This window comes from Lissotriton vulgaris, chromosome 3_1 (genome assembly GCF_964263255.1).
Source record: "Lissotriton vulgaris chromosome 3_1, aLisVul1.2, whole genome shotgun sequence".
NCBI classification, from domain to species: domain Eukaryota; kingdom Metazoa; phylum Chordata; class Amphibia; order Caudata; family Salamandridae; genus Lissotriton; species Lissotriton vulgaris.
Genome location: NC_141689.1, coordinates 499262283 through 499276681, shown reverse-complemented (window position 1 = coordinate 499276681; position 14399 = coordinate 499262283). Strand labels below are relative to the sequence as shown.

The 14399-nt window shown below is 47.3% G+C and overlaps 1 protein-coding gene across 1 annotated transcript in view; it reads left to right on the top strand.

The window, feature by feature from the left end:
• The window catches only part of SCAMP1 (secretory carrier membrane protein 1), a 513038-nt gene that overhangs the window by 259729 nt on the left and 238910 nt on the right, over positions 1–14399 (top strand). The window contains exon 5 of the mRNA XM_086960743.1: positions 13482–13610. Coding sequence (XP_086816869.1) covers positions 13482–13610 — 129 coding nt within the window. The remainder of the gene's footprint in view (positions 1–13481; positions 13611–14399) is intronic.

Sequence of the window (14399 nt, the reverse complement as noted above, 5' to 3'; positions counted from 1 at the left end):
GGAGCTTCATTTTGGTTGTCAGACTGGCTTTCATTCAGATTTTTGCAGAGATGCAAAATCGGCCTTCTCTTCAGCGAATAATGTATGCTTCTATTATTTTGTTTTAATATTTTATCGAGTTTTTAGCATTTTTTAACTCTGCATGCGTGTAATGTCATAGAACTCTTGTTCTTTGACCAATATAGTTTTAATCATTAATTTAATGGATTCATTTTAACTGATGAAAGTGGATTTGCATGAAGCTTTCTGAATTGGTCAAAAAAAGTAGAGAAGTTGCTGAAACTGATAAATTTATCACAGTTGTCAGAGGGCATCTCATAACAGATTGGTCAGGTCTGTTACAAGCAGAATTACCCTTGGACCTGTACGAAGTATGAGATCTGGAAGCCTTTTAAGAGTAAGTCAGGTAAGTCCTGTTGTATGTATAGGTTTTCTAGAATCTGCTAAAAGCCTTACACTTCTAAATCTGCCAAATAAGAGACTGAAAGAAGAGGAACACACAGTAAACGTGTTGCTAGTGAAACTTGCTTACCTTTAGATGCAAGAAAGCCAAGCCACTGTAATCAAAAATTACCCAAATAAAGTATGGGTATGCTGTCGCTTAAGCTCTATCAGAACAATTTTGAGTTTTCCTAAGTCATCAGCGAAAAATAAAAAATATTAATATCTTCCTATATGAATCTTTCTGAGTAGCTCTGATACCACTCCTCTGGATTGTTCTGTTTCAGTGTAAAGATAGTTGTAAATTCGAAACGAGAGGATGCCCATGATTATGAATATTAATTATAAATCTTAGCATATTTTTTTTTGCTGCTAAAGAAAGCGAGGTATTTGGGACTCGCCGCTGCTGTTCTGTTGCTCCTGCCCCCGTTGCTTGGGGCTACCGCCAACATCATGCTGGACCAAAGGGGGACCAGAGTCCCAGTGGCTATATCAGGCTTTATAGCTCTTTCTGGCATCTATAGCGCTTCATCCCTGCACAGCAGCCTCAAGTCCCAGGGTCCTTAGCCTGTACACCAGGTGCTGCCGGTGTAAGAGGCAGCGCTATAAGCGCGATGGCCACGCCTACCTCACCGCGGCGCGGGACGCTCCTGGGCCAAGGGCGGTCTCGTCATTGCCCGTCATTGCCAGGAAGAGGCAGGGCTGGTCCACCTCCCTTCCATCCACCATTCAACAGTTTCCAAGTATCAAGATAAAGGTACTGTTCTTCTCTTTAGTCACTCCTGTGGATTTCATATTTAAGTTGGTTGACTCGGACCTTGGACTAACTGCCTCTTGACTTGAAAGATTCTGTTACACTACCCTCACCTCCTAGCAAGATAAACTGACTTGTTAAGCCACTTACAATTATTGTTAGGGCTAATTAACCTGCAAAGCAACTGAGTAAACCGTAGCATATTTATAGTTGCAACTAAAACAATTTTGCACTTTAAGCATGGGTAAACCGAAAACTATGGAGGGTGTAGGGGCACCTGGAATAGTGGGGTTGGCAAGGGGAAAAAGGCTAAGAAATCGCGTAAACATGCCGCCAGTAATTTTGTTCTTGATAGAAGAGACACGCTAATTAGTGAGTGTGAGAACATACTAGTGCCAGATCCTCCGGGGCCACATAGTAACAGCAGCCAAACCCCCTCTGATCCCAAAAGCCCTGTCAGTTTACCTACTGTCCCTCCCATGTTTCATAAACACACTTGCAAAGGATATGGCAACTTGAGTAAAAATAAAGAGAGCAACCATACCGGGAAACAAGGGAAGGAAGTCCTTCATCTTGACCAAATAACCTGTAAGGAAGCAAATTCCATGAAGCCCACTATCCTTAGCTCCAATAGATTTGCCCCACTCGCAGTTTCTTCCGATCTTACTACTGAACAAGTGACACAACCAAGTATCTTGAAAGGTGATAGTAATGTCGAGCAACTATCTCTCGATTCATCTGGGCTCATTAACTCCCTTAAATCCGAGATCATATCTATGAAATGTACGATCGAAGACCTTCCGCTCCTGGTTAAATCATTACTTCCTGCGGCTCGACTTGGACATCAGCAAGACCAGCAAACTTGTTCTCTGGCTGGGCCAACTCGCACGAAAGGGTCGTTTTGGGCCATGATGTCCCTTCACTTTTAAAAGTTCCCATAAGTCACATCTCCCTTGGTTCTAAATTTGAAAACTCCAGTAACCCCAAGCCAATAAATAAACCTCCTATTCCAGTAGCTGCTCCAATCAAGGACCATGCCACCTTAGGTGGCCGCCTACGAGTCACGGACCTTGCTCAGCCTATGTATACTCCATTGAAATCTCTACAACAGAGAAATGCATATATTCTACCGCCATTGCAAGGCCCTAACATCTATATGGTGAATGTGCCCAAACGTGGTCCAAACAACGGTATAGAAAGTGTAGATTCCTTGACCAACAAAGTCATACATTGGATACGCCATACCAGGGGCTGTCGCTCAGTGATTCGTGAAGATATCACTAGGGCATGTAGATGCTCCGTCCCTGCCCAGCCTTATGACTGTATTGAACTTACTTTTTCCAATGTTGATTTGGCAGAGAACCTTCTAGCTTTAGAATTTCGAACTTGCTCCCCCATTCACTACTGCTATACAGTTTAGACTAACACAAGCACCCCTAGAGGTTAGGCCGCAAACCCAACTAGAGGGTGGCTCAGCACTCGAATCAGTTGATTGACTGCTTCTTGAGTCTAACTAACTACCATAGAGAACAAAGCGTCCTGACTCCAAGTTATAACTGCAGCCCATATGAACCTTTTGCTTCTTCTATTAATAAAGGTTCATTGATTGAAATGAGGGACACGTCAAAGCATACCCCTCCAGGGCTCAATTGAGATTGTTCCTTACGCGTCCCCTGACTTAACAATAACATCCTATTCCTTAGATCTATCTGGTCACCCAACCTTGAATTGCACCATTTCTGTTGCTTTGGTTTCACGCCCACAGCAGTTACAATTTTTTTTCCTGGAACGTGGCAGGGTTATCAAATAAGTTACTACTCCCACATTGGAACAACTTGATCGAGGATTTGAATATGTGTCTATTTCAGGAGACTTGGAGCCTGGTTCTACTCTATAAATCTGGTAACGCTTGCTACTGTATCCCAGAAACCACAAAGGGGAGATGGCGCCCATCAGGTGGACTGATTATTTGGGTGAGCATACTCTTTGGCTGCCTAACCACGGTCCAACCAACTCTAAGCCCAGACATCTTGAGACTTACTATTAAAGGACCTAAGGGAGGGGGTATATTATAGCTGTTCAATGTCTATATTAGAGGCACTAGGCGAGGCCAACAATCACCTAATGTCACAACCTTAGAACATTCTTTATCCAGTTGCTCGCCCTATGCCAGAAATATAGTTGCAGGAGATTTTCATTGCACTTTCGAACCTCTGAGTTCAGAGGATATGTTGGAGCTAGAAGAAGGGGATTTAAAATGGGTGGTCCCCCTTTTAAATATCCCCCCAATTAGTAAATTGACCCCGCTCGCAATCCAGCTTAGTGCACTTACTATTGAGTATGACCTTAGAGCAACCAATGGTAGAACCCATTCGTACACCTAGGGGGTGAATAATTTTAATAGGGTAGGTTGCCCTCTGTGCATAGACTACATTCCAGTGGATGTGAAATTATGGGACAAAATGGTAGACATGCTTGTGGGCGCCACAACTGATAGTATTCATAACCCCCTTTGCATGACATTAAAATCTCCTTGGGCTCCACCAATTTTTTCTCAGATTATTAGGGCTCCAACTTCCATCATAGATATCGTTCCTTCGAATTGTAAAAGATATATCAAATGGCATAAGGTTTCCTCCCAAGAAATGAAATTAGCTGGCATCAGGGAATTCGTCACTACTAGTACACTAGCGCTTCAGGCAACCCTGCTGGCCACTGAATTCTGTTCAGGAGCTTCCTTAGTCCATTCTCGCACTATAGAGCAGCTGAGTACTTTTTTCCTAGCTACTCCTAATCACAATCAATCACTGTATTTCTAAAGCGTGCTACATACCCGTGAGGGTCTCAAGGCGCTGGGGGGGGAGAGGGGGGTTTGCTACTGTTCCAAGAGCCAAGTCTTGAGAAGTCTTCTGAAGGCCAGCAGGTCCTGGGTCTGTCGTAGGCTGGTAGGGAGAGTGTTCCAGGTCCTGGCAGCGAGGTAGGTGAAGGATCTGCCGCCGGCGGTGGTTTTCCGGATATTAGGAACTGAGGCGAGGGCGACGCTGGCAGAGCGGAGGCTGCGGGTGGGAGTCTAGAAGCTGAGTCGGTCGTTGAGGTATGTAGGTCCGGTGTTGTGTAGCGCTTTGTGTGCGTGGATGAGGAGTCTGAAGGTGATCCTCTTGTTGACGCGGAGCCTGTGTAGACCTCTCAGATGGGGTGTGATGTGGCTGCGTTTGGGGACGTCGAGGATCAGTCGTGCCGAGGCGTTCTGGATTCGTTGTAGTAGTCTCAGGAGCTTAATTGTTGTTCCTGAGTAGAGGGCGTTCCCGTAGTAGAGTCTGCTGGTGATGAGGGCCTGGGTGACGTTTTTTTTCGTGTCGGGGGGGGGGGATCCATTTGAAGATCCTGCGGAGCTTCGGAGGGTGTTGAAGCAGTACGCGGCGACAGCGTTGACTTGCTTTGTGTTGGAGAGGGCGTCGTCTAGGATGACCCCCAGGTTGCGTGCGTGGTCGGTGGGTTCCGGGGCGGTGCCTAGCGATGTGGGCCACCAGGAGTCGTCCCAGGCTGATGGGGTGCGTCCGAGGATGAGGACCTCCGTCTTGTCTGAGTTCAGCTTCAGTCTGCTGTCCTTCATCCAGTCGGCAACGGCCTTCATTCCTCTGTGGAGATTGGCTTTGGCGGTGTGGGGGTCTTCGGTGAGGGAGATTATCAGATGGGTGTCGTCTGCGTAGGAGATGATGTTGAGGCTATGTTGTCATGCAACGTGGGCGAGCGGTGCCATGTACATATTGAACAGCGTCGGGCTGAGGGACGCTGCAGATAATCTCAGTGGTTTTTGAGCGGAAGGGTGGGAGGCGGACGCTCTGGGTTCTGCCGGAGAGGAAGGATGTGGTCCAGGCCAGGGCCTTCTCTTGGATTCCGGCGTCATGGAGGCGTGCTGATAAGGTGCGGTGGCAGACTGTGTCGAAGGCTGCTGATAGGTCCAGGAGGATGAGGGTGGCTGTTTCTTCCTTGTACATCAGGGTCCTGATGTCGGTGGCAGCGATGAGGGCGGTTTCAGTACTGTGGTTGCTGCGAAAACTGGATTGGGAAGGGTCCAGGATGTTGTTGTCTTCGAGGTAGCGGGTTAGCTGTTTGTTGACAATCTTCTCTGTCACTTTAGCCGGGAACGGGAGCAAGGAGATGGGCCGGACGTTTTTGAGGTCCTTGGGGTCCGCCTTGGTTTCAGTAGGGCGCTGATCTCGGCGTGCTTCCAGCATTCCGGGAAGGTTGCTGTCTCGAAGGAGATGTTGATTGCTTTTCGGAGGTGGGGCGCGATGGTTGTGCTGGCTTTCTTGAAAACGTGGTGAGGGCAGGGGTCAGATGGGGATCCGGAGTGGATAGAGTTCATGGTTTTGATGGTGTCTTCATCGCTGATGGTGGACCAGGTGGTCAGGCGGCTGGTGCGGTTGGAGGTCGCAGGGGTGGTAGTCTCGGTGGTGGGTGCGGGGCTGTCGGAGTTGAAGCTGTTGTGGATGTCGGTGATCTTGCGGTAAAAGAAGGTGGCCAGGGAGTCGCACAGGTCCTGTGATGGTGGAATGTCGTTGGTGTTGGAGCTGGGGTTGGAGAGTTCTTTCACGATGCTGAAGAGTTCTTTGGTGTTGTGTGCGTTGTTGTCTAGGCGGTCCTTGAAGGCGGTCCTCTTGGTGGTCCTGATGAGTTGGAGGTGTCTGCGGGTGGCGTTCTTGTGGGCTGTCTGGTGTTAGGTCGTGGAGCCATTTCTTCTCCAGCTTCCGGCAGGTGCGCTTGGATGTCCGGAGGTCTTTGGTGAACCAGGCGGCTTTCTTGTTGGTGTGGTTGGTTGTGGAGATCTTGAGAGGGGCAAGGGCGTTGGTGCAGTCGTTGATCCACTGTTTGAGGTTGGTCGGGGTCGATGGGGTCGGCGGGTGGTCTCAGGGCGAGGGTGGTTGTCAGTTGGTCCTTGGTGACCTTGCCCCAGCAGCGGCGAGGCAACTGTTGGGTGCGGTGGTGTGTGGTGGGTTTCTTGAAGGTGAAGTGGACTCATCTGTGGTAGGTCCAGTGGGGGTCGGGGGTGTGTGTTGAAGGAGACGTGGGGGCTTCCGGAGAAGATGGGGTCCAGCGTGTGTCCGGTGGTGTGGGTGGGGGTCGTTACGAGCTGTTTGAGTCCGAGGTTGGCGAGATTGTCGATCAGGGCAGTTGAGTTGACGTTGTTGTTGTTCTCGAGGTGGAAGTTAAGGTCCACCGAGGCGGATGTAGTCCATGGAGGCGAGGGCGTTGGTGTTTGAGGTCGGCGATGGTATCGTTGAACTGTGGTCTTGGTCCGTGTGGTCTGAAGACGAGTGTTCTTCTGAGGGTCGTGTTGGGGTCGGTGTGGATCTGAAAGTGCATGTGTTCGGCAGTGGTGAGTGTGTCGTCCGTGTTGGCGAGACTCTGAGGGTGTCTTTGTGGACTATGGCGATTCCCCCTCCAACTCTGTTGGCGCGGTCTCTCTGGGAGATCTTGTAGCCTTGTGGGATGGCTATGCCGATGTCTGGTGCTGAGGTGGCGTTAAGCCAGGTCTCCGTCGGGAAGGCGACGTCGGGGGCAGTAGAATCTAGGAGGTCCCAAAGTTCGATGGCGTGCGTGTGAGCGGAGCGGGTGTTGAGGAGGATGCATCCGAGGTGGTTGGGTTCTCTGGTTGGTGGCTTGGCGGGCTGGATGCTGGTGAAGCTACAGTTTAGGCAGGTGAAGGGCCCTTGGGTGTGCTTCGGGAAGGCCTGGTAGCAGGGGTGGTCTCGTCCGGTGTTGAGTGCGTGGAGGGTGCTTGAGTCGTAGTGCAGTCTGGCGTTGCTGCGGGCGCGGGGTCAAGGGGTTCTGGCGCTGGGCACAGTCCAGGCGCGGACGGGCGCAGACGGGCTTGCCTTTGGTTCACAATCGGCGCGCCTGCTGCACGCGTCCGGATGGCGTTGCCATTTTAGGCGGAGGAGGAGGGAGGAGCAGCGGGGAGGCGGGAGCGTGCGTCGAGGGGCCGTGGCCGCGAGGGAAGCGGCGGAAACCTGTAACGGGGGAAGCGGCGAGAAAAACAAGGCAACAGTGAGCAGAGTATGGACACTGAAAATACAGCAGTGGGCAGAGTATGAAGACCAACAATCACAATTACCAATAACAGAAAACAAACCGCAGGCAGAGTGCTGTGCAGGGCACAGGGGCTCGAACCCTACTGGAGGCAGCAGCGGGGGTGAGCGCGAACAGGAGGAACTGTTGGCGGCAGGGGGAGCGATCCGGCCCTTTGGCGAGGTCGGGGGTCTAAGGTCTTCCGAAAAAGACAACATTTGTGGTTTACTAAGAAATGCAGACTAAATAGACAAGCCTTAGCTTCAGCGATCAGAACAAAGAATCCCAATCTCGTCAGAATAGCAAGAAGAGTATAAGGTTGCCCTTCACCATGCAAAAATTGAGTGGGACTAATTATATTGGCAGAGATTGAAAGCTACCAGCCTTGAAAAAAAATAAGAACCAGTGTGGGTCCTTAGTGAGTAAGGGCAATAGTAGAGATCCCTCCACTCTTTATTATATTATTATTATTATTATTATTAATATTAATATTAATATTATTAAGAGCTTATAAAGCTTACCTGTACGCAAGGGCGTCCATGCGCTGCAAACTGACTCCCTAGAGCACATAAAGATCTAATCCCGGACTAACCAGGTCTTAAGCCCCTTTCTAAAGTAGAGGAGCTCCGACACATTCCTAAGATGAGTCGGCAGGCTATTCCAGGCCTTACCTGCACCGTAGGAGATGCTGTTTCCTCCCCAACTAGGATTTTTTTATTCATGGCACCACAACTAGCCTGCCTTTGGCCGAATGCAAAGCTCTCCCTGGCATGTACCGTTTGAAACATCTACTCAAAACTCTGGGCCACTGCCCATCAGAGCTTTAAAGACAATGCACAGCGTTTTAAAATTGTGCTCGTCTTATTACTGGAAACAAATGCAGTTGCCGAAGTCCCTCACGTACCGAGACAAACCTTGGGGTCCCTGTCAGTAGTCTTGCCGCCGCGTTTTGTACCAACTGCAGTCTGTAGCTATGTTTTTTTTTCAGATTCAGGTGCAGACTATTACAGTAGTCCAAGTGCGATAGGATGAGGGCTGAAACAGCTGTCATAAAACCCTCGGCAGGAAGAAAAAATGTAATTCTAAGGATGTGGAAGCAGGACGAAACCACTCCACTGACCTGGTCTCCGAAATCAAGATTCTGTTCCACGACAACACTCAGGTTTTTTGCCTTACCCGTGGGGACTGGTTGCATCCCCAATGCCTCAGGCCACATATCAGGGGTCCAGGAGTTAGGGTTGTTCCCAAATATGATTACCTCGGTCTTCCCAGCATTCAGTTTGAGGCAATTGGAGTCCATCCAGCCAGCCAGATCCTTTAGACAATCATGACATCTCGCTGCCATAACCTCTTGGGACCCTTATTGAATGGTAAACACAGTTTGGGTGTCATCTGCTTAGGATGTAAGTCGCAGACAAAAGGATCTTATCAAGGCCGCCAAAGGGCTGACATACACATTGAAAAATGTAGGGCTTCAGGGAGGACCCCTGCGGCACCCCGCAATGGAGGGCAAAAGGTTTAGATTTGTCCGACCCTAAGTCAACTGTTTGGACTCTGTCTGCCAAGAAGGATTTCAGGAGGCTCCAAGCCGAGCCTCCCACCCCCACCCACGCCTTTCGACAACCGGTCCATCAACACCCCGTGGTGGACCGTGTCGAAGGCAGCCGACAGATCCAACAGAATCAGGACAGCCATCCTTCCTTGGTCCACCCCACTCTAACCTCCTCCGTGATCTTGACAAGGGCTAACCCCTCACGAAACCCAAACTGCGTGGGGGCAAGAGCCTTAGTCCTCTGAAGGAAAGCGCTTAGTTGCCGATTTATAGCCTTTTCCAGCAACTTGGCCGGAAGCGGGTGTCGGGATATTGGTCTGTAATTGTTCGGATCGTTTTCATCCAAATTGGCCTTTTTTAGTATGGGAAGTATCAAGGCGAATTTACACCTCCTAGGATACTCACCCCCATTGATGATGGTGTTAAACACGGGGTCAGAGTGGTTGCGATGACCTCAGGACAGATTTTTAGTATGGCAACTGGGCAGGGATCTTTAGGGGATCCTGGCCGAGCCACGCACAATAGATTGAGGACTTCAGTGAGCTGTAGAGGACTAAAACCCTCCAATCTATCAGAAGGCAACCTCTTTGATTCGAGGTTGTTTGCCGTGACCTCCACCTCCCCTTGGGCCTTGGAAAAGGGTATTCCTAAAAAAGGAGGCTACGGCGTCACACAGTGCCAGTACGCAGTGTGTCCTGGGTTTAGTGGGAATAGTCAGTTTAGAAATAGTTCCAAATAATTCTCTGGAAGAAGAGGTGGCCTTCAGTATATGCTCTGAGAAATAGGCTTTTTTAGCCCCAGATATCAGTTTCTTATATATGGTAAGGCTCTCTTTGTACTTTTGTTTATTGTTAGTGCTATACCCATTTCTCCAGGTCCTGTCAAATCTCTTACAATCTGATTTATGCTTTTGCAGAGAGTCAGAAAACCAAGGGGCAGAGGGCTGTGCTCGCCTAGGAGTGTAAAGTTTTACCTGCGCAAATCTATCACATGCGCTCTCAATCCACCTTGAGTAACTCTCCTCTGCCTTATCTACATTGGCGGGAAGACTGGGACTATTCGAGGTCAGAAAATTGCCCATCTCCGCCCCATCTATTTTTTCAAGCCCGAATGGAAATCTCTTCCTTTCGCTTGGAATTGGCTTTATTGTGAGGCAGCTGCGATAGCGAGAAGATGATGGCTGCATGATCTGACCAAAAAAGAGGAAGAATTTCCACTATTTCCAGGCCAGGGTGGTTAGAAAAAATGCCATCCACGGTATGCCCTGCTCTATGTGACGGCCCAACCACCCTTTCGTCTAGCCCTCCTCCACCCGTGAGATCCATAAGTCTCTTATTATCTAGATCTAAGGCACCTTCTAAATAAAAGTTAAAATCTCCCATTATCGTGAAGGAGTTTGCGCAAAGCCCTTCTTCCAGCATGACGCTGAGCGAATCTGAAAAGAGGCCTCTAGGCCCTGGGGGATGATAAATTAGCATTTATTGACGGATGTCTGGAGGACTTACGCGACTCCAGACATCCCTCTGGTAGGGAATACTAGAGAGCCATTTTTTTCTGTCGCCGAAATTGAAATGGCAATAACAAAAATAGTTCCATGAAAAAACCCCGGACCGGATGGTCCTCCTGGTGACCTTTTTTCTGGCTGATCCTAAAAACTTATCCCGTTGTATCCAACTCTTGATCAGCGCCATAGCTAACGGACGCCCAATTCCAGATTCATGGAAAGGCACGTTGGTGGTCCCAATATTTAAAAAGGCAGACAGGGAAGACCCATCAAACTATAGGCCAATAAGTTTATTCAATGCTATGCAAAAGCTGGTACTCAGGGTCCTCCTCCAGAGAATACAGACCTGGGCTGAAGAGGAGGATTTCCTTTCTCAATAGCAGGCCGGGTTTAGGGCCAGCACAGGAACGATTAACCAAGTTTTCCGATTATTACTTATATATTGGAAGGTCGTTGTTATTGGCAAGGGTAGCCTTTACCTTGCATTCATTGATTTGAAAACTGCTTTCGATCTCGTACCCAGGATGAGACTGTGGCAGACGTTGAGGGACCTGGGTATTCCCCCCCCCTAGTTTTTAATTTATTTATTAATTTGTTTACACAGAGAAAATTATGCCCAGGTGCGATAGGGGCCCAAAGGGAGGTTACGGATAAGATACCAGTTAGCAGAGGAGTCAGCCAGGGCTGCGTTTTTTCCCCTACCCTGTTTTCCTCATATGTCAATGGGGTGGTGAGATTTCTTCAGGAAGTCTTGCCCGACGCACCAATCCCGGCGGGCGACATAGTCCCACCCCTCTTGTTTGCTGATGACACCCTGCTGGTGTCAAAAACTCCATCTGGGTTGCAAAAACTGCTAAACAGATATCAACTCTTTTGTGACTCTCTGGGTTTAGTTATGAATGCCACTAAAACAAAATGTATGGTTTTTAATCCTCATAAGTCTTTTAAAAATAATTTTATTTTAAATGACACTTATTTGGAGAGAGTAAGCCTGTTTGATTATTTGGCCATTTGGCTTTCTGACAAAATGCATTGGAAGCCCCACTTAGCCAAGATGCTCATGAACCACATGCGGGTAGTTGGGGCATTAAGTAAAGAACACCGGTCCTCGTACAGCAGGCCGGTTGCTCCAGCTCTTGCAATTTACGAAGCCAAAGCAGTTAGCTCTGCCTTGTACGGGGCGGAGCTATGGGGCTTTGACAACATTGAGGATATCTGCAGATCCGAGCACAAGTTCTTGAGGGATCTGGTGATGCTCCTTCGTAACACCCCACTAACCCCCCTTAATGTTTGACAAGGGTAGACGGCCACTCAGGGATATTGCTAAGTTGTGCCCATTGCTTTTTTGGGCACGCGTAATGCGCACATCTGAGATAGCAAATTATGCTGCTGCCCTGACTGAGGTGATTAATTTAGAGGTGGGGCACAGGGTCAAGTGGATATCTATTGTTAGAAAGACGCTGACACATCTGGGTCTTTCGGAAACATGGGACACTCAAGTCCCACCCAACAAGTTAGAGCTCAAGTATATTTATTGGAACTGGGTTGATTCTAATGAGCTGCGCAAACCAAATTCGGGGACATTGACAGATTCGTTTTTTAGTCACAAGCAGTCCAGAGCCTTAGAGCCTTACCTGGATATTACCTAGGTCACATGCGATAGGCTGCTATACACCCAATTCAGGTTAGGCACACTCCCGGTTCATGAAACAATATCTAATTGTCGCCTGCACAAACATCAAAACGAAGGCTGCCCCTGTTACAGAGTTCCGCTAGAGAGCGTGACCCATGTTTTGTTTGCCTTCCCAGCTTACTCTATCGCCAGGTCCAAATAGATCAAACCAATTTGCGAATCCATGGGTACATGTGCCCTGCGCATTCTCAAAACTGATTCAAGTATGCTTTTTACTTGTGGGGTGGCTAAGATTTTGAGTCCTGCCTGGATTATCAGACAAAAAGCTTTGAAGGAAGGGCTCTCATATGTCGAGTGACAAGTAATAATGGCAGTTCCTCCCCTAGCTTAAATTGCAATATGTTGGAGAGTTCACTAGTTTTGAACCTTTGGGAGGAATGCATGTGTTTTTAAAACAGTGTTCTATTTTGAGATACATTCTCTTTGTTTGTGAGTGTTTCTTGTAAAGTTTTTATATACCCACGTTTCACATAATACTGCTTGGTGGTGCTTAAATGCCTCTCCCTCCATTGTTTTATACATCCTTGTTTTTATAATTCTTAAAATTCACCCAGGACTTATTTCCTTTACTAGTATCCTTATATTTACATACAATCACTTATGAATTTAGCAATTCAAAAATCTAGTTTAATCTTGTTTTATCTTGATGTGAATCATTGTATAATTTTAACGCTTCCCTATGTTTGTTGCACATTGCTTTTATGATGCTAGTGATTGAATAAAGCATTTATTTGAAGAATTGGGTTAACACTATGAACCTGTGGTTTTGCAACTAAACCATCTTGTCCGACTGCTGCTACATTTACTGGCTGATATAAATGAAAAGAGAAACTTGATATGTTTTAAATTGAAAGAATGTTCAAGCATTTCTAGGTTCTGCCACAGCGATACGTGAAAACTTGTATAGTTACGCCCCGGACTGACTTTCCTCTACTCTATAGACTCGTTTTCAAGTTTGTGGAAAACACCCTTTTTGGTTCAGGTACTGAAACTATAGAACAACTCTGACATGGCACTTCCAAATCCTTGTTTCTTTTAGAAAGACCCTCAAGAGCCTTGTCTGTAAAGACTCTAGTGATCAGCAATTGTCCTACCCTTACTAAAGCAGCCTGTTGCACAAAGTCCCCAAAGACAATTAGGTTGGTACTGACCATTCTATAAGTCACTTAATAATTTATTTGACAAATAAGTGCTTGGGTCCCAGGAGGGGCAGTATGGATCTGTAGCATGCTGTCCACACAGTCTTAGAACAGTATTATAGCATTTGTTTTGCCAAACAGCACCATGATGCACATTATGTAGTGTACCCATTGTCTTAAATGAGTGTTTTGTTTACCATAATGCAATTACTATTATTTCAATTTTTGTCATGCTTTTCTAATAGCGGTCTTTGAATGTAGAAGTGTGTACACATTGAATAAAAGCCAAAGATTACCCCTTTTATATTTGATGTTTTATTTTGCAGGCAGAAAGAACAATTGGCCTCCTCTACCACAGAACTTTCCAGTGGGACCTTGCTTTTACCAAGATTTTTCTGTAGATATCCCTGTAGAGTTCCAGAAAACAGTAAAAATTATGTACTACATGTGGATGTGTAAGTATATGAAACTAAGTAAAATATAAGAGTAGGTCTGCGTATCATTTAATCCTTTAAATGTCAGCAATCTGTGGAATGACAGCAACACTATAACCATTCTGGACAAAATTAAACATAGGGCATATTGCCTTCAGAAAGCAAAATGTATATATATTTTTTTATTTATAAAATCAGTATTTGGCCTATGAGCATTTGACATGTGTTGAATTTGAAAACAAATCCTAAAACATAAGATTTTCAACTATCCTGAGAATACGTACATTTAGATTATAGACTATGAACTTAATTTGGGAAAAGTTAAGAAGTGGAAGCATAGCATGTAGGTTCAACAGGGAAGGACAGTGGGAACCATGCAATATACAACATGCACTTGTGTAGCTGTAAAAGGTTTTGTCGAGTACTCAACGAAAGGGAAAATGTACAATCTTGCGTAGTGGGTGGTAAGGGAGGGTGGGTGTAGCGGTACGGCGGGATCCATATCAGCGAAGCCATCTGAGACAGAGTTACAGTGGATGTGTGGGCAGGGCCCATCAGTGGAGAGGGAGTGACGCAGCACGTTATGGATGAGCGAAGATAAAGGGGGGTACAATAGGCAGCAAAAGCATAGGAGCCATTACAGAGGGATATCATCGTTTCCGGGGGGTGTCAAACACTTTTAAAGAATGGTGGCCCAGTGAGGGGAGATGGGTTGCTTACGGAGACCCTGGACCTCCTCATATCGGCAAGCGTCTTCCTCCGCCGCGCCCTACTTGCGGACCGCACCATACCAGGCAGTCAAAGGAGGAG